At 33.3% G+C, this 21,064-nt stretch overlaps 1 protein-coding gene across 3 annotated transcripts in view; it reads right to left on the minus strand.

Annotated features, from left to right (window-relative positions):
- LOC148626283 (dynein axonemal heavy chain 2-like) overlaps positions 1-21,064 on the minus strand; it is a 117,778-nt gene that overhangs the window by 25,363 nt on the left and 71,351 nt on the right. For all 3 annotated transcript variants that reach the window (XM_088570163.1, XM_088570165.1, XM_088570166.1), the window contains exons 45-58: positions 14,865-15,053; positions 14,447-14,532; positions 13,732-13,862; positions 12,946-13,095; positions 10,211-10,378; positions 9,868-10,028; positions 8,075-8,214; positions 6,276-6,408; positions 4,968-5,113; positions 4,370-4,580; positions 2,860-2,976; positions 2,411-2,552; positions 662-951; positions 286-450 (exon numbers count right to left, since the gene is read on the minus strand). In XM_088570163.1, the coding sequence (XP_088426289.1) occupies positions 286-450; positions 662-951; positions 2,411-2,552; positions 2,860-2,976; positions 4,370-4,580; positions 4,968-5,113; positions 6,276-6,408; positions 8,075-8,214; positions 9,868-10,028; positions 10,211-10,378; positions 12,946-13,095; positions 13,732-13,862; positions 14,447-14,532; positions 14,865-15,053 (2,229 nt within the window). The remainder of the gene's footprint in view (positions 1-285; positions 451-661; positions 952-2,410; positions 2,553-2,859; positions 2,977-4,369; positions 4,581-4,967; positions 5,114-6,275; positions 6,409-8,074; positions 8,215-9,867; positions 10,029-10,210; positions 10,379-12,945; positions 13,096-13,731; positions 13,863-14,446; positions 14,533-14,864; positions 15,054-21,064) is intronic.

Raw genomic sequence — 21,064 nt, forward strand, 5'->3', positions numbered from 1 at the left:
ATTTTCTTGCAGTCCCTCCAGGTTGTGACCTTTTATCCTTGATTCATCAACTTTGATCAAAAACACTCTCTTAAATCTCTCATTATGAACATTTTCCTCATATCTTACCCTGTCTTACACAAGTTCTTTCAGTCTGTGGCTCTCAATTTTTCACCTACAAACTTCACTTTAATCTCTCATTATGAAAACTTTTCTCCTATCTCTCTTGTACAAGTATCTCCAGTCTGTGACCACTCACCCATGGCCTTCAACTTTGACCCACAAACCTCTCTTTAATCTTCTAACCTGAACAGTTTCCTCCCATCTAACCCTTTCTTCTGCCAGTCCTTCCACAAGTTTAGCAGCTCTCTCCAACATCATTTCAGTATAATCAGCTTTCCTCTTTAAATCTTCTTTTTGTTCTAGTTTTTCATCATATACCTTTTTAAGTTGCTCCATTTTAGCTTTCACCTAAATAAACCAAATACAACATGTATGATGCTGAAAGAAAATCATGTCATTAAGGTTTAAGTGAAGTTGTTTTCTTCTTACATTTGATACTTAACAAGTCTCTCAAACCCCATTAATCACAGCAAAATATATACTCAATATGTTTGTTGATTCACCATGAATTAGATTACAAAACAGAGCAAGAAAGAAATAGTATCTTTGAATACCATACCTCTTCTAGTTTCTCCTGTGCCTCAGCAAGGGCTGCTTGTTTCTCGTTAAGTTGCTTCATAGCTATGTTTAGTCTTTGTTGTTTTGGCTGAACAACTCTATAAACTCGTCCATACAGCTCCATTGCTCGCACCCAAAGGCACAATGACTTTGCAGCTAAAGAAACACGGCCAACTATCTCTGGTCTAAAGTCACTTTGATTGACATAATGACTGCTGATTCTCTTCAACATTTTGTCAGAGATATTGTCTTTGTCATAGGCAACAAGTTTGTTGATGAAATTTGGATCACCTTTAGAAAAAAAGAAAAATTATATAACAAGATGTTGTATGCTACCTCATGCTTAGAATACTTCCACTCGATCATTTCTGTCAAATCTGGAAAAAGAAGACACTGTGCATCACCTAAAAAATTAATAAGGTGTGCAGTAATGAAAAAGTAGATGAATAAGGAAACTTGAGAGGGGAGATATGGTACAAGTCATCATAAAAAAGTGATATACCAAATATCTAAGCATTCCCACCTATAAGGCTCAGATTTCTGTAACATTTCACTTGATTTTGGTGTATTTTAGCTCTTGTTCAAATACAGCCAAAAAAAACTTTCTTTTTACATTGGTCTCAATCAAAAAAACATGCAGAACTACTTCTAAATTTTTTCAAATCAATTTTTTACATTAGCTTAAAACCTACTTTATGTAAATTTCTTTAAACATTCTTCCATGTGAAAGAATACTACAATCTAATTGGTTCATTACAAGGATATATTTCATATTTACAGAATATTTCAACCCATATATTTCTGAGTAATATGACTAAGTGTAACTATCACCAATTTCCATAATATTTCACGAAAATCAAAATCCTTTGGCCCTGCACACCTTCATCATGTGCAGAAATATCCTGTAAAATATTATAGATGTAGTTCAAAAACTGTATGAGGAAATAGCTGGACAAGCCATACAGCCCTATTTCTGATGAAAATTACTAAGTATAACTATCACCGATTTCCACAATATTTCACGAAAATCAAAATCCTTTGGCCCTGCACACCTTCATCATGTGTAGAAATATCCTGTAAAATATTTTAGATGCAGTTCAAAAACTGTACGAGGAGATAGCTGGACAAGTCAGGATCATGCATAATCAGGACGGACGGACAAACGGCACAAAAGACTAACGCACGAAAGGACGGACATGAGAAACATGACTTACCGGTTACTTTGCTTGCCTCTGACCATGTTGGCTCAATGCCCTATACAAAAAGAAAGGGAATAACTGTTTTTTTGGCCTCTGACCATGTCGGCTCACTATATCTTAGAAACAAAACTTACCTAACTGTTTTTTTACCTCTAACAATGTTGGCTATCTACATCTTAAAACATGACTAACCTAACTGTTTTTTGGCCTCTGACCACGTTGGCTCACTATATCTTAGAAACATGACTTACCTGACTGTTTTTTGGCCTCTGACCACGTTGGCTCACTATATCTTAGAAACATGACTTACCTGACTGTTTTTTGGCCTCTGACCACGTTGGCTCACTATATCTTAGAAACATGACTTACCTGACTGTTTTTTTGTCTCTGACCATGTTGGCTATCCATATCTTAGAAACATGAATTACCTGACTGTTTTTTGGCCTCTGACCATGTTGGCTCACTACATTTACAAAACATGACTAACCTATTAAACTATTTTTTTGGTGTCTGACCATGTTGGCTCACTATATCTTAGAAACCTAACTTACCTAACTGTTTTTTAGCCTCTGACCATGTCGGCTCACTGCCCCTAAGAATCATAACTGCTTCCATGACTTTCTCTACCTGAGCAGGGGGTCGGCCATAAGACCTGATTTCAGTAATGTCATTCTTATTTAAAGAGTCTAAAGCCTGAAAGGAGACAGAAGAAAAGTAAATGGTATTTTTTTCTTCATGTGGACTAGAATAAAAACAATAGTTAGGAAAGTAATACATAATTGAGGTTTTTGAATAATTTCTTCATTGTTTTCTTAGTTCTCATTATAAATTTTGATATTTTTATCCTTTGGAAAAAAATTATTAGCAATTATAAATGACAATTTTATGTCAAATGTATTGTCACTTATGAACAATGTAAATTTTGAAGGACTTCATAATTTTTCCCTTTTAGACTTGTTGGAATTTATGTTCAAACTGATAAATATATATATACATATACCTCAATAGCCTCTTTAAGTGCAGGCATTGCTTCATCTAGATCATGTTGGGCTATTTCTGCCATATGTTTACACTTGGTTTCTTCTTCTGCAATTCTCTCACTCTTCTGAGTCACAGCCTACAGTAAACAGGACATACAATTCATAATCTGAGTTTTGCTCTTATAAGTCCAATAAGTAAAATTAGGAATAAGAAAAGAATGTCATCTGTACTATTTATAACTGCCATCAATCGAGTAACAACAATTCAAAAAATAACATCAGACTGAAATGGACAATATGTACTATACTGGCCGATATCGACTATGCTGACAATCTAGTACTGCTATCACATACAGAAGATATCATATTGCAAGAGAAAAGTTAGAAAAGAATGCTGAAATGATTGGACTTAAGGTCTATGCAAAGAATACTATGTAAAGACAGAGGGAAAACAACTTATTATATTAGATTCACTTAAGTAGTTAAGTTACAACAGATAATGCCATAAAGGTCAGAGTTGGCAAGGTAAGGGCAGTATTCACCTTATAAGGCAACATTTAGAAAACAACAGCTTTTTCAAAGACATCAAAACTTAAACTCTATGATAGTTGTGTATTATCTGTAGGGCTCTGTGTGCTAGAGAATAACAGAAGCTCTGTCTTCCTTAACAACTGCCTTCTCAGGATAAGAAAATTCTTGCCACATAAAATCTTCAATGTAGACTTGATCAGAATAACACACACCAAAGATATGGAGACTGTCTGGTAACCAGATAGACACATGATCAGTTCGGGCCATAACCTCCAAATTTAATTCGATCCTACCTTTTTTGACCAATTTCATAATAATCAATATTCTCACATTTATTGTTTGGAAACCAGATATCTGTAGATTAAGCCAATGTCATCTCATAACATTTTATATGTACTACTGTGAACGTACTATTGTTCGTGGGGTACCAATTTTTGTGTATTTCGTGGGTAAGGTAAACCATGAAATTTTGTTCCCAACAAAAAGGATTATTTATTTCAAATTGTATGACAGGATCATCAAAACCGCTAATTCAAGAATCCATGAACTTGTGCTTTTCCTCTAAACCACGGAAATTGTTACCCATGATTACCTTCATAGTATAACAATTTTTTGCAATAATATAGAAATGAAACAAAATCCAATTATAGCTGCAAGAACTAACAGACCTTCCTATCGCCACAGTACCGTGGAAATACTTCAGAAATAAGCTTTATTAAGAAAAGAGCATTAATCAAGCCATAATTATCAATAAATTTTGTATTTCATAGTTTCCATTTAATCAATGTATTTCTGATACTCCTGTAATATTGCACACTTGGTTTTTTTATTCACTATTATTTAGTAAAATTAAGTGGAAATATCTTAAAATTTCTACAGAGAAATGTAGTAAAACATTTATGGCTGCTCAAGGCAATTTTTATGAAACACTTAAAAGATACATATCATATGGATAATGGCCCCTTTCCAAGATTGTATGGTATTGATTAATCTAATGACCTTTTGCTGCTCATCAGCATCTCTCTTCTGTTGTACAATATTGACAAGATACTCATCACATGTCTTCTGATACTGTATAACTTTCACCCGAGCCTCCTCTAGCTCTTCAGTCATGTTATTAACCTTTGACCTTGTTTCATCAATCTTACTCAGACCATTCTTAAGTTTGCTGGCTTGGTCACCCAACTCATTTTGTTTGGCAAAGAACAATCTGAAATATAGCACTATGTTATTTCTAATATCTATTAATTCACATTTTATAAAAAGCATGGGTATTTCATAAGACCTGGTAAAAAATTAGAAGCATTCTTTATGGTTTAATACCTGATAGATTCCATTCAAAATATTAAAAACTGGTTCTTCTGCAAAACATTATTCTGTTCAGGATTATTTAAGGATTGTGCAAACCAATCAATGGTAATGATGTCACAGTACCCAACAATGTTATACAAAATGATCTGGTTTGCTCAGAGATCCACCCAATCAGAAAACTGTTTACAAATCAAATTAAATTATATCAAAATATATGGTATATTTTTCATATGGTTCTGTAGTTGAACAATTTTGGTGAAATGACCTGTGGTGGCAGATTTCTTACTTTTTATAACCACTGACAAGCTCTAGATAGTTTGTAGGCGTGACATAGTTTTGTCTCTTCATCTCCAGTAACATCTTCTTAGAGAACTCTGACACAGACTTGTGCATGATAGAGAACATCTTCACCATGTGTGGCTTTATCTTTTCCTGAAAGATAAAAAAACTTTCAACTGTAATAACATTTAACAGTCTAACAAGAGGCTCCAAGGAGCCTGAATTGCTCATCTGGTTAATTTTGCCATTCAAGGGCAATAAATTTAACAAGAAGTTGTCCAACAATTTTGACTCAAAAGACTTAAGTAGGACTTATAATAAGGATCATTTCAGCAATTGAAAGTTTCTTTCTATCTATTAAAGTTTTCAAGATATTGGCTGAAAACTGTAAAAAAAAAAACAACATTTTTTATCTTTCAAGGGCAATAGCTCTTACAAGGAGTCATCTGACAACTTTGATCCCTAAAGACTTTGTAGGCCTTATAATATTGATCATTTCAGCAATTGAGAGAATTTGGCTAAACCTAACTGTTTTTGAGATATAATATGTGAAAAACTACTGTCTGACCCCTATGTTCTATTTTTAGTAACGACAGCCATGTTTTTCAATGGATCAAAAGTCTCTACATGAGTTCTATGCAGAATAACCCAAGGAACATTCATACTATGTTTGGTTCCAATTGGTCAAGTTGTGTCACAGGAGAAGATTTTTTAAAGAAAGAATGTTAAAAATAGCAAAAAAACGTCAAAAAAGGGCATTAACTAAAAAACTCCAACATGGCTTATCAAATTAAAATGAAAATTTGACCACAGATAAATCTCATCCTGCTGAACACTAACAGTTTTGGAGATATATGCGAAAAACTACTGTCTGACCCCTATGTTCTATTTTTAGTAAGATCATTAATCTTCACATCAGTTCTATGCAGAATACCCCAAGGAACATTCATACCAAGTTTAATTCCAATTGGTCAAGTAGTATCAGGGAAAAAGAGTTTTGAAACATTGTTAATGATAATGATGATGACGTCGACGGAAGCAAAGTGATGGCAATAACTCAAATGGCCTTCGGCAAGGTGGGCTAAAAATCTTAAAAGTTTCTTTGATTTTAACTTTCTATTTGTAGACCTTTATTTGAAATTTTGTTACCAGATGTATTTCCCTTTAATGAGTTTTTAATTTACACATAAAAAGTTTCAAACAGCTGCTTTGCTTGAAAAGAATCAACCAATCAGAAAGCTCAAAAATTATCATTAGATAATGCCATTTTTTACCACAAACATCTTCAAGCACCTGCAGTTAACTACCAGTATACCTCTTTTTCAAATCCTAGTGACACATCTTGGAGATATTTGTCAGCAACCTCTACCAGTGCAACAGCAGGCCATTCACTGAACCAGTCTATAGTAGTACAATTTACAAAGGCTGGGAACATACGCACACGATTCCTATAATAACAAATACCAATATAAACCAGTCTATAGTAACAGAATTCATAAATGTTGGAAGCAAACTTACACAACTGATAAAACAATATCAATATCTTCAACCCTTAATTACAATTTTGACCTAGAACTATTTGTCTTTCTTATTTTAAAAATGAAAAGAATAATTTCATTAAAAGGTCACAAAAAAGGTCACAAAAAAAGAGTTTATTACCAGTGTTTATATATTTTTTTTAAAATTAAATCACAAACCTTTGAATTTAATATGACTACCAAGACTTGAGTAAAAGTTGGTGAGGGAAAATGAAATTGTAATTTATGTAACCAAAGGTCCTGTAAAGTGATAACAATTATATCCTACATCTTTTGTGAACATGGCTAATGTATCAACATTCATTATGTAATAATAAAAATGTGCTTGTTCATTTCAATAGACAACTGGATGAAAATGACCATACAGTAGATTCTTGTATTTGCACAGAAGTTATAATATTTAATAAAAGATCCTAAGTGTTCCAATATTGACTCCAACATTGTTGCATATTGTTGTCAAGTGTAAGTACAAAAGGACTGTGCACTGACCATGCAAAAATACATTTTTTTGGTTGTTGAATCAGCCAGATATCAAAAAGATTACATCAATACCTATAAATAGTAATTTCAGATTAAAATGGCAGATAGAAAAAAAAAATAACTCAGAAGTGAGATGTATAAATGAAATTTTGATTGATATTTAAATAATAATAAATAAATTTATCAAAGGATACATTGTACACATACAAGGATGTCTAAAACATTAAAATTTATATACTGATTAAACAACATGGTTATACGGCATCAATTTACACTGATGAGTATGATCCCTTGCAGAGTGTTCAGGTGTTATAATAACTAGTTTGGACAATATGCAGTAATCCTTCAATACCAATATCTTAACCATTTATCTTATTCCACTCTCAGTATGATACTATTTGGATATATTTTAATATGATATATATATAACATTATTACACCTATGTCATAAACCAACCCTCAACCAATATCAATGTCTGTGCAAACTTTTTCTTATCTAAACTTCTGGTATACTGAGAAAAATTATCTTCTGAGTTTATAAAACTTGATGTTGATCTCTTCTTGAACTTAAATTGACATCTCTGAGAGCAAGCTCACAAAGAGATACAAATGGAATTGACTGTTAAATGATTAAAATTGAATTATGCATTTTCCCAGTAAATTTCAGTAAAACTCCTTGGGCATTTAAGAGGAGTTGTGCTATGAACAAGGTTTTAACAAGTTGGATTATCACCCTTTCAAGTCCTCCAATAATAATAAATATACCTTTGTGCACATGTACATTATGATGCCCAACCTTCCTATAAAATTTCTTCAAAATTCCTTGGGTAGATTGGAAAAAAATAATGCCTGCAAGATATATGGTTAGATTACCAGGTGGATGGACACATGGACAGACAGACAAGGAGGTTCCTATACAATGTGTTAGCAGGAGGTAGTGGTGATAATGATTACCTGAAAGGAGGATGTTTTCTTCTTAAATGCCCATACAGATAAACCCTCATGAAAACAAAACAGACCAGTTAGATCAGCTCAACAACTAAATACATTCATATCAAAGTGCAACCATATCCACACTGCACTCAGAGGCTCTTGCCTAAAAAGATCTCCAACAGGACTCATGCACATTATGATATGCAGATTTGAACGAACACGTTCAATGAAAAAAGAGAAAACACTCTGTTGTGTATCCTCACATCCCTCATCTAGTACTACCTCTTCTAAAGCTTGTTTGACCTATCAATTGCCAAAAGAAGATAAAACATAGCTTGGGTGTGTATATGCTTTGAAATCATCAATGCTTAGACTATAACCTATGCTATTCTACAATGCTCTACAGTTCTGGTTTCAACTTAGATTTGAAATGTAGTTAATATGTTATTTTAATATGACGTCTTCGTATCGTCAATCAGTATATGTCGGTACAACCCCACCTTAAGCACCTGCACACTGTCTCTTCTCGTTTGCTGTCGGTTTTGATATGAGTTTTGAAAGAAAACATAGACTTCTGTCAAAAATTCTGTCATTTTCACTGCATTCATTGCCTTGGCTAATTTTTTTTTTCTGATGTACATGTAAACACCTTAACATTCTACCTTCATGTAGATCTACATATGCCCAGCCTACCTATACAATTTTATAAAAATCCCTTGAGCAGTTTAGAAGGAGTTGCACTTGATATGAGCTTTTAACATTTAAAATAAATACCGAATTTGGACTACTCCAACCATACTTATATTCTTTCATGCACATCTGAATAACCATCAAAATCCCTTGAACAGCTGAGGAGGAGTTGTGCTTACAAGAATTTAAAATGTAAATACTCTTAATTTAAATTATCTCCCTTTGCAGACATTAGACAATAACAAATGTATAAAACTCCTTAATGCACATCTGTATATAATGCCCAACCTTCCTATCTAATTTAATCAAAATCCTTTGGATGGTTAAGGATGAGTTGAACTAACGAGATATGGGGTATAATTATTTAGCACAATGTGAAGATTTGATAGAACATATTGAAGATTTAGAATTGTTGAAAAAAAGTTTCTAAAAATTAATGACTAGCCTTTTTCAAATCCATTGCAAAATACATAAAAGACTGCAGAATATGTACAGTTCAGATTGGTTTCCAGCCTATCCAGGTTCAAAATACATCTTATCTAAAGGAACTTAAAAGTTTGTCTGGTGTAGACAGGTTTTCAGTTTATTCTGGGTTCAGTTTACAGAGATTTTTGGTTTATTCAGGGTTCAGTTTCAACAGTTTAGTTCACAAGAGACAAGAAAATTCCTATTTTAGCTGTGCAAGATTTCCTTTTCTCACCCATGGGCTAAGACAGAACACTTTGCTTTGCCATAAAAATGGCACAAATGTATGTAAAGAGTTTGTAAACGATCATGTCTTACCAATATGTGTTTGAAAATTCATGAAAATTATTAATGTTAAGGAGAATAACTGCTGATTGATTACTTCATGCAGTTTATTTATTCATTGACTCTTTTGAAGTGACCTATATTTTATATCTGGTCGTGATGTATCACTGGCCACATTGATATGTCATAATCAGCTGTGAAATGTAGGGTAAATTTAATTCAAAACAATTAATCAAAAAATAAACTCAATTTGAGAAAAAGAATCAAACACCAGCTTTACTAATACAATATTAGGAAATCTCAGACACCCTTGGATATGATATAATAGGTCTCTAACTCTGTGGATATATCCCTGTCTTGCACAGGTGATAGACTTTTAATATCTTTATTAAGAAAATCAAGAAAAAAGTTCTTTTTGCTGAAACTGGCACTAAGGAAAAACTTCTGATTACATGAAATCAAAATTGGGGAGAAATAAGCAATTTCTAGCCTTCTCTGAATGTATTAAATACATACCTCCTCAAATTCCTCTTCAGTATAAAGGCCAGGTATCTCTCCACTACTAAGAATGTTATTAATGTCTTCAAGGAAACCTTCATCTACAACCTGGTTATCACTAAATAGAAACACTGTTGCCTTGTCTAGCACTCCTGCTTGCCAGTATAGTCTCTTAAGATCTGTAAACAACTGATAGATTATTAGTTTATGAACTATTTTTATCATTAGATTTTATATAATGATAGTAAGCAAATTAAATTTCTTGTCTAAAATAAATTTCTTATGGTATGTTCTTCTGTACCAAAAGAAAAAAACTTTACTCGAGATATCTCATACTTATAAATAAAGATAAAATCCATACCATCTCTAAATTCTTTTCTTTTGTAGACTTTACTAATCTCTATTTCCATTGTAGCCATTTCACAGATAAAAGCAGACAGGCGACTTAAACTTTTGTGTCCACTGCCTCCAATTCCAACCAATAACATATTTCCACATGGCTGCCTGATCACTCGGATTATCTTGGAAACTTAAAAATATATAGTTAAATTTTAGTATATTGAACATGCTAACTGGAAATCTAAATTTTTAATCAAGTGGTGTCAATCTATGTTATATTCCAGTCAAATAATGTATAACTGGAAAATTTCAGCTGTTAACAACAAGCCACTAAAATTGAAATTTATCTTCACCTTTAGTACATTTGCAGTCCTTGCCTTCAAATTTTTTGTCCAGTAGCCCTTTGGGCTAGCAAGTTTGAATTTTTGGTAGCCCGAACTCAAAACTAATAGCCCGAAAAATTCAGAAAAAAATAAAGAATTTATCAATGAAATATATATTTTATTGATTCAATAAACAGTCAGTGAAGTCTCTTTAGCAAACTTCTATCATTCTTGAAAGACTATTCTTCATATTCTTTCAAGAATGACGAAAGTTTACTAAAGAGTGCATCCTCTGCGATCTCTGGCTCATCATCTGCCTCATCATCATCATCTTCATCATCACTCCAGTCAGAGTCTAGGGGTACTGTTGTAGTTACCATCACCTGTAAGAAATAAATTGAGAGTTACTGTTAAATAAAATGAAAATTAACAGCTGGCAATTAAGTTTTCTTTCAACCCATAAATAATAAATAAAATATGCTAAACACTATGACCCTGAAACATTTAAAACAGCTTTGAGCAATATTATACTGTATGCATACAAAGGACCGTGCAAATAAAGTTGAAAATCTGCTTTTTTATAGTATAGTAATATTTTTACTTATTAACTGAGCTGTTTACAATAAAAAGATCATTCTAATGATAGGTACTTGTGACTGAGGTTCTTGTGGCATTGCCTCAATTGGCTGTGGTGGTGGTTCATCAATAACAACAGGATCATCAGGCTCAGCAATCATCGTTTTTTATAGTAACTCTAACATAAAATAAACGTTGCGGCATATTGCTGTTTTTAATAAACGCCCGGTTTTCAGATATCGTCAGGTTTACTTTGGAATGATTTGACACGAAAGGACAAAAGGTCGCGAAAGTAAATAATGACAAAAATAAACAATAGTGACATTGTCGTAACTTCGTAATTATATTTCGGACAGAATGTAAACACAACGTACTGTAGGTCATTGAAACACTTTAATCTTACACCTTCACAACTCGAATCTGACTAGCCCGGTCGGGCTACGGACATTTAAACTGTACTAGCCCGAGGCTGATTTTCCTAGCGCTGGGCTTTGGGCTAGTGGCTAACGTCGAGGACTGTATTTGTTGTTCAAATTGATGATACTCAGCATCTCATACATAACATATCATTCAAATTTGAAATAAAAATTGGTGTACAGTTTTATTGACACGTACCAATATTCAAAATGTGCTAAATAGCTTGCTCATTCATATCACAAAACAGCTTCTTTGTAAAATGTAAATTATGCAAATCTGATGAGATTTTAAATCCAGATCACAATGTTTACATTGTCAAATCGGTCATGATTTTGTTACCAAGACGATTTTTGGTTGTTGGTAGTTTCTTCTGAGGGTTATCTTTCCTACTAAGTAATTGTTTATTTTCAAATTCGTGAGAAATTACATTTTTGTCAAAATAGAAATTAAAAAAATACAATTTAGCAACAAAATGGCGGATTTACAACAGAATTTTCATAAGGAATTATAAAATTCATTTTGATTGAGCATATCAATCATAAGTACCAATGTTTGGTTTTCATAAACTGAGAAACACATAACAAATGAAAAGAAAGACTAATCTGCCTCGATAAAAGAACGGCTAAAGAAAATTATGATTAAATTGAAAATGGGTTTGAACAGATGTCAAGTATAGTTTCCAAAGTTTCACTACAGTTTATGAAACTTAGCTTCAGTGAAAATGAAATTCCCATTTTGGACAACAAACCACAACAATTTCTTTCTGCAAAAATTACCAGTACAAATTATACAATGACAATTTTATTCTGAAGTGTAAAATGCCCCAAAGTTTAAGTAAAGGTTTAGTTGAGTTCGATATGGTCTGCTATGTTCTAGAACAGAAGAAAAAAGTTTATTTCAAATGTCAATTTTTGTTTGTGTTCAATTTAAATACTTGTAACAAATTTGTTCTAGAATTCTCTGAAACTCTTTATAATTCAGTTTTACTGTATGTATTATGAACTAAAGTTATAGAAGGCCTTGTTGGTTTTTTTTTTTTAAATTACCATAGCAAATAAGCTTTTACAAAATAAGCTGAATACAAAAAAATATCCAGTATATTTTTTCAGGTTTTAACTGTTAATTTATTTCAAATGCATCATTTACTCTGTCTTCATTAGACAAACACATCATATACTCAGTCTTCATTAGACACATCATATACTCAGTCTTCATTAGACAAACACATCATATACTCAGTCTTCATTTGACACATCATATACTCAGTCTTCATTTGACAAACACAAAACGATTTTTTCAAGACAACACAAAAACAACCTAAACCAAAGCAGCTTCTTGAAAGAATTTTAGAATGTTGTGCTTCCCATGGTTGACTTTGAGTGTATTTGTGATATCAATCCATGAAGCACTGTATAAAAGTAAAGAGCTGTCTCCAACTTACTATGCTCTATAGCATCTCTAAACAGGACCAGATCCATTCTAACAGTCCCTGGAGTGTTGTTATACTTCTCTAAAGATTCATATAAATGTTTCCTTAACTTCTCACCATCTATTATGTCTTCATATCTACCTTCTTTGTTCAGAAAGTCACCTTTAATAGAAAACACAAAATGTAAAGTTTTTTTCAATAATAACAGAGCCTATTTGTATTTTTTATGATGCCAATCTACTTTTATAGTCCCTTTGAAGTAGAGAATAAATAGTAGCTTTTACAACAATTGTTTCAACAATTTCCATATTCAAATTATAAAGTACAAATTTTACTCTGCAGAACAAACTGTAATAAGCAACTTTTTGGTAAAACGTCTTTTTGTAACTGTCATGTTTTTCAGACATTTTACAGGAAAAAACTGTCCGACAGCTAAATTGAATAGAATATACCAATTACACGTACGGTATTTACAACGGCAGTTGAGGAAATTTTTTTTTAAAATACTTAAATTTTGTAACATCTTTATGATACAAATATACAAACTTATGTATAATTGTCTTAATGACTCTACTACTTTCAAATGAACTGTTAACATTGACTTTCTTTGAATATTACCTGAACAGCAGCAAACAAAATTTTACAGACACTGACCTACCCTGAAAATATCTGATAAGTAACACATATGGTTACAAACATAACTTGGAGAAGCAAGCAGCAAAAGGACTAACTTGAGAGGCAGAACGCTATGTTGAGATAAATTTTATCAATTATCATATTAAGGAGAAGATCACATACCAAATACAGGAGACTGTTTGTTTGGACAAATGTTGTGGAAGGTCTGATCAAACAATGAAGCTAACTTGTCTGTCAGGATTGTCACAAAACTGTCATAGTCACATTCATCTACCAGTCTATCTGAGAAAACTCTGGAATGGAAAATGCAGAAATTATTTATTTTTTTCATATATGACAGCAAAAGCTATTTTAGACATTAGATTACATATCAAATACTCAATTAATAAGAGGCTAAAGGTAGACAAGATGGGGTGAGCAGACAATGTATATTAGGTCACTTCAACATTACTAACTGCAAGGTTTATTTAGACTACTCTTAATCTATCAGTTGTTTATCTTATTCTAAAAAATACTCTAAAAGTACAGCATTTATATTATATCATATCTTAGAAAGGAAAATATTAGTAAAACATGTTTAAAAAACTGCTTAAGTGAACTATTAATTAGTACATGTGTACTTCAAATTTATGGACAATTGATATCTAAAATTTTACAAAGACTTGGCATTCTGGATTTTTTATTTAAAAGAAGGAATAAGTGGTAAATAATTAGGAACAAAGAACAATGTTTCACCCATGCCAATATTTTACCCTTGCAAAACTAAAGTAAAAATAATACATAACATAATCACATCAAAGTTTGTTTTTTTTTTAATTTCATAATACACTGACACCAGTTTACCAAAGGAATTTTAACCCATCACTGCCAGAATTACCTGAAACATTCATGAATCCAGAGCCGTATTATTACACCCTTGGTGTCATGTACATCTTTGTGTGCTCTCAACATTCCTTGGAACACCTGAAGAAGATTTCAGTCAGAGTTATTAACTATCTAACTTGCTTACCTGGGAACTGGACTGTACACAAATACTCTTATGATGAGAAGCACATGAAAAACAGCGTTCAGAAGTAAAATTTTATGTTTTAATGTTTCTTAAATAGGAATAAATGTGTCAAACTACTCTTTTTTCAACAATGTTGCCTAGTGCTTGGTGGAAGTGTTACATAATATGGAATTCCCATCATATAAATTATCTTATTAACTTTACTCATAGTTGATTAAAAATGTAGTTTTTAATTTTACTGCCATCTTACTCATGTAAATCAAACACTGACTTTTGATTAAATCACCTTAGAAATATCTCTCAGATTGAACATATAATGCATCTTGGTAGGAGTTGGTTTAAACTTCTGTCGAACTGCCTGATACACCTCAATCGTTGCCTTGGTAACAGTCTCCCCCAATGATTTAATATCTTCTTCAAATTCATGAAGTTTCTGGTTGAACATACTGCCAAATATCATTCTTATTTGACTCTCCTAAATAAAAATAAAACTATTTTAAATAACCATATCTAAAGAAAGCTTAAACAAGATTCTAATATGATGTCAGTACAGTACTTTATCAGCACTAACTCATTTACAGTGCATGGATATGGCCTATAACAGCAGATAGATATATTATATTCTAATATGATGTCCTTAACAGGCTTTGAAACCTGAACTGTGGTTGATTTCTGATTGCTAAATGAGCAGCATGTGACTTATTAGGTGTGGCTTGTGAGTGTGTAAATTACTGCCCACCTTAATCATGTAGACAAACACATGTAACATTCCCATGTGTATCAGATGTTTTCATTCATTTCAATAGCGTGAATGAACATCAAATTCACATTTAGTAAAAATACTAAACGTCATGTTTCAGAAAAGTTGTATTATACTCCGTAAAAATCACTTATACAAGTACACTGTAACACTTGCCACGTGCGCCATCATGTATGAAAACAAACAATAACAATTGTCAATGAATGAAACATTGTACCTGTCCATGTGTGAACACTGTGACCTTATAATGCAAACAGCTATTGCCATATCTAACATCGTTCTACTTAATTCGCCCTTGCCTTCATTATAAAAAATACAAAGCAAAGTTTCACTAATGACCATTTCAACTGACATAGATAGAGTAAAGAGTACAACCAAATATGGACATATATGGCGTGTCTAAGGTTACCGTAATAGGTAATAAAAATGTAAAAAAGTACCATAATTGTCCTATTAGAATTGAAATAAATCATGGAAACTCCATTTTATCATTGTTTTACCAGGGGCTGACCATTTATACCGCATTATTTTACCCCGAGCGATAGCTGCCATAGATAAATATATAGTCTGAAAAAGTTCAGCACCAGCAGTAATACTTCTATGCTTTTACAAAATTCAAAGCACAGATTTTCAACTTACACAAAACTAAAGCAAATCAGGAGTAGTAATTGGGGATAAATTGAACTGATTCTCTTAAAACAATAGCCAATTACTACTCTTGATTAACTTTTTCAGACTACATATTTATCTATGGCAGCTATAATTAAGAAATAAATCTCTTGATTTGCTTTAGTTTTGATTAAGTTGAAAATCTGTGCATTAAATTTTGATCAGGGATCACCAAACGGATTTCAACAAATGTATACACACCTTTAATTAAGATTTGAAAGGCCCCATAAACTAGAATAATAAATTATGTGGTAACAGAGCAACTCAAAATCTAACTAAAAAGTAATAAATGATACTAAGACAAATTAATGAACACGTCTCAAGGAATCTGCAGTGAATTTTTAAACTAGTTTTATAAATTCTTATCTATTCCCCATTAATATCAGGTCAAAAATGAATTGAAACAACAAACCCACCATAAAGTTTACTCAATAATACATCAATTTTATTTCAATTATTAATACTTACTTGTCACTAATACAATATGGATTATTCCCCTTGAGTTAGTCCATAACTCCCAAACACACAGATGATCTAAACTAAACACATGCTTCAGTTTATTCTTCGGTTGGAAACAAAACGATCCATGTTTTTCATGTGGGACTTTGTGATTTTCTCGGTACGAGTCCCGATACTTGCATCTTTTTTTCACTGCCATTAAGTATGGCTGAACTGTCTGAAGGTCTTTCGGAGACGGAAACTTTTTCACGATACTGATTCTAGCCACAGACCAGAGGCTACAATGTCAATAACTTCGTTGATGTTTGATAGTCAAAAGACGAAGAGGAAACGCTCTTCGAAGACAGCAGAATTAGAGACATGTATAAATACATTAGAAATAAGGTTTGACAATCGTTTTGACCAACTTTTTGACCTGTTGAAGGCAGGTAAAGCTTCTCGTCATACAGAAACTTCTATTTCTCAAACTGGTGGTTTAGCCACGCAGAAGAATGAAGTCAGGGAAAATGTTTCAAGTTGGGCAGCCCTAGAGTTAGAGATACTGATGAACACTCTATTCTGTCTTTGCACCCTGATAATCGGGAGAGAGCCAATGTACTGGGTTTGATGTCAGACAATGACAGTGGTACAAATGATTTCATGAGTACAGATAGTCCTAAGCAATTTGTTAATTCTAGTAGCAAGTCTGATAGTTTCACCAATTATTACCTAATGACAATAATGTTGAGGTTGTTAAAGGAGGCAATGATAGACTATCAAAGATTTTCAAGGATGAAATTCCCACTGATGATGGTGATTGATCTGTTGGCTTAATTCTTGAAGATTCACAAATTAAGATGTTAGCTAGATCATGGAGGATTGATAATCCTAGATATTTAACTTCTTTCAGAGAGGAATATAGACAAAATTTTCCTGTACATGATAAGTCTTTATCAGAGTTACAAGTTCCAGGACTTGATGATATATTAGAACCTATGATAAGATATTTACATCCAAAAGGAATGAAAAGCTGGTGTAATGGAAAGCAGTTGTTTTCTGATCCTTTGAAACAAATTGAGAAACTCTCTTTTTCTGATCAAGTAGCTAGCAGAATGGGTCTTATTACAATTCTTTGGGCTTTCGGGACACTGTTTAATAAATTAGAATCTGACAATGGTGGTGAAGAATGTTGTCAGGTAGTTAAAGACTTATTTTCAATTTCAATGAAGGCAATTGATGAAATGGGTCGTGCAGGAGCATTTCATCACACGGTGAGAAGGAAATGTGCTGCAGCTGATGCAGGTGTTAATAAAAACCTTAAAGATATTCAGCTTAAAGTTTTCTATTTACCTCTCACAGGAGAGGGTGTGTTTGGTAAAGCTTTAGAAGAGACTTTAGAAAAACGTAAGGAACAAAATAATCAATTACAAGATTGGCTTCCGGAATTTTCTTCTACTTAAGTGGTTTCTGACAATTCTAACAAACATAAGTTAGAATATGACAGCCGTGAAGGTTGGTTAAATAAAAATCCTACATATTCAGGGAATCAAGGAGGTGGTTCTCATTCCAGTATTTCACGTCGAAATACAAAGTCAGGAAAGAACTTTTCAAAGTCTTCAGCTTTTCCAAAAGATGGCAAAAGTGGTGGCTTTAGCAGTACAGGATCTTGGGGAAATTCTTTTCGAATTCCCAAAAAGAAATGTAGTTGACTTGAAACAGGTAATTTTATATCAGAGGCAGGCAGAGATACCTGTAGGGGAAATCTCAGATTTTTTCCTCCAAAATTGGCAAAAACAACAATAGACCAATGGGTTTTATCAATTGTACAACAGGGTTACAAACTAGAATTCATACAGAAACCCAATTGGTAAGAAATAAAACAAACTTCTGTTTCTCCAAAAAAATTAAATACTTTAATTCAAGAAGTAAATTCTTTGACAGAAACAAACACAATAAAGCTTGTTCCAGAAGATCAAATACTTTCAGGTTTTTACAATACATTTTTTCTGGTACCAAAGAAAAATGGCAAAATGAGAACAGTGATAAATCTGAGACCCCTCAACAGGTATCTCATAAAAAAACACTTCAAAATGGATACTATGAGCAAAGTGTTGAACATAGTAAAGCCAGGAGATTGGGCAGTAAGTCTAGATCTCAGCAATGCATATCATCATATTCCATCATTTCCAAAACATTAGAAATTTTTTAGGTTTTCAATTCAAGGCAGAGCTTATCAATTCAAAGCTCTGTGTTTTGGCCCAACGTCAGCTCCCAGAGTTTTCACAAAAGTTGTATCAGTATGCAGCTTATCTGAGAGCAAGAAACATACGCCTAGTAGTAGACTTAGATGATTGGTTATTATTAAAAAAAAAGGAATCACATCTGATATTAGATCGAAACCAATGTCTCAATCTCCTGACCGAACTAGGGTTCATTGTCAACAAAGAAAAGTCCAATCTGTCACCAAGTCAGGGGTTGATATACTTGGGAGGATTTTTCAATCTAAAGAAGGGTTTACTTCATCCAACACAAGAAAGGATAGCAAAATTGAATTTAGCAGTGCAAACCTTGTCAAAAGGAAAGACTGCAACAGCATTGGAATTTCTTCATTTGTTAAGGATAATGGCTTCATGCATAGAATTAATCCCAATGCTCGTCTTTTTATGAGACCAATTCAATTACATCTTTTGGCATTTTGGAAACCTATGTCTCAAAATTTGAAAATGAAAATTCCTGTTACTCCACATCTATTATCACATCTGACTTGGTGGAGAAATTCAGTGAACACGCTGAGAGGCCGATCTTTACAATCTCAGTCAATGCCAATAACCAAAGCAACAGATGCTTCAAAAATAGATTATGGGGGCGTTTTGAACAACAAAATTGTCCAGGGAGAGTGGTAGGCTTCAGAAATCAAAAAGCATATCAATTGGTTAGAAATGGAGGCAGTAATAAAAACTGTCAAACATTTTCAGAAACATTTGATAGGCCAGTCAATACTGATCAGATCCGACAACACAACTGTTGTCCAATATATAAACAAACAGGGAGGGACCAAACCTCCTCAGATATGTTTTCTGGCTTGGGATCTTTGGAATTTGGCAATTTCAAACAAAATGACTTTAAAAGCTGCTCATATAGTAGGAAAGAAAAATATTCTAGCTGATCAATTGAGCAGAAAGAAAATTTGCCCCACAGAATGGACACTGAACAGTCAGATTGTTATGAAACTTTTTAAGATTTGGGGTTACCCTCTGATGGATTTGTTTGCATCAGTGTAGAACCATCAGACAGAGGTGCTTTGTCCTTGGACTCCTCATCCACGAGCATATGCACTGGATGTATTGACAATATTGTGGGAGAAGATGTACGCTTATGCATATTCCCCAATTTGCCTGATACACAGAGTGCTAGAATATATGAGGCAGTTCAACTGTCAAATTCTTCTCATTGCTCCACTATGGCCACGGAGACAATGGTACCCAGAACTACTGGAGCTGTTGATAGAGTTCCCAGTCAGACTGCCAGAGATTCAGAATCTGTTGTGTCAACAAGAGACACAAATTTATCACCCAGATCCAGACATTTTCAGTCTGACTGCATGGCTTCTATCGACAGATCCTATCAAACAGAGGTCTTTTCGAAAAAAACTAGGAAACTTCTCTCCGCCTCTTGGAGACAAGGTACACAGAGGGACTATAGTTCCAAGGTCAAAAAGTATTATAGCTGGTGTGATACAAGGGAAATCAATTCCACTTCCCAACTTTGAGCCAAATTGCAGATTTTCTTGTATTACTATTTGATGAAGGTTTACAATATAGAACAACGGAGGGTTACAGGTCGATGCTTTCAAATGTTCTTCCTCATATAGACAATGTACTAGTAGGTCAGCATCCTCATATTTTACGTCTCATTAAAGGGGTTTTTCATTCCAGGTCTCCTGGCATGAAATTATTGCCCGAGTGGGATTTACAGACTGTTCTTGATATGTTACAAAAACAGCCTTTTGAACCTTTGAATGCTATTGATTTTGAATTTTCAACATATAAAACTGTCTTTTTAGTGTCTATAACTACTTTCAGAAGATGTAGCAACTTGCAGTCTCTTAGAGTGAACGACACCCAAATGAGGTTTCAACAGAATGGTATCACATTTATAAGCTCAGGGTTATCAAAGCAAGACTGTCAAAATCACATGGGATCAAAACTGTTTGTTCCATCTATTTAAAACAATGGGAAGTTAGATCCTAGGAAATGTTTATTACAGTGCTTGAAGGTGACAAAGTTTTAGAGGTACTTTGGGTAAACTTTCTCCTTCAATTTGTGAACCTCACAAACCAGTAACTGTTTCCAGATGGATTGTAGAAACAATTCAATTGGCTTTTCCGAATACAGTATCAGAGAATGTAAAGGCTCATTCAACTAGGGCAATTGGACCCTCATGGGCATTACTGTGTAAGTACTTTAATTCATGGATACCAATTTTCGTGGATTACGGAAGAAACACATGTTTGTGGATTCTTGAATTCGTGGTTTTGAGGTGTTTAGTATACACATCAATGGAAATCTCCTTTTTGTTGGGAACCAAATTTCGTGGTTTAGCCTACCCACGAAAACCAC

The sequence above is a fragment of the Perna viridis genome, chromosome 2 (genome assembly GCF_037379345.1).
Source record: "Perna viridis isolate PV_CMFRI_1.1 ecotype Kerala chromosome 2, ASM3737934v1, whole genome shotgun sequence".
NCBI lineage: Eukaryota > Metazoa > Mollusca > Bivalvia > Mytilida > Mytilidae > Perna > Perna viridis.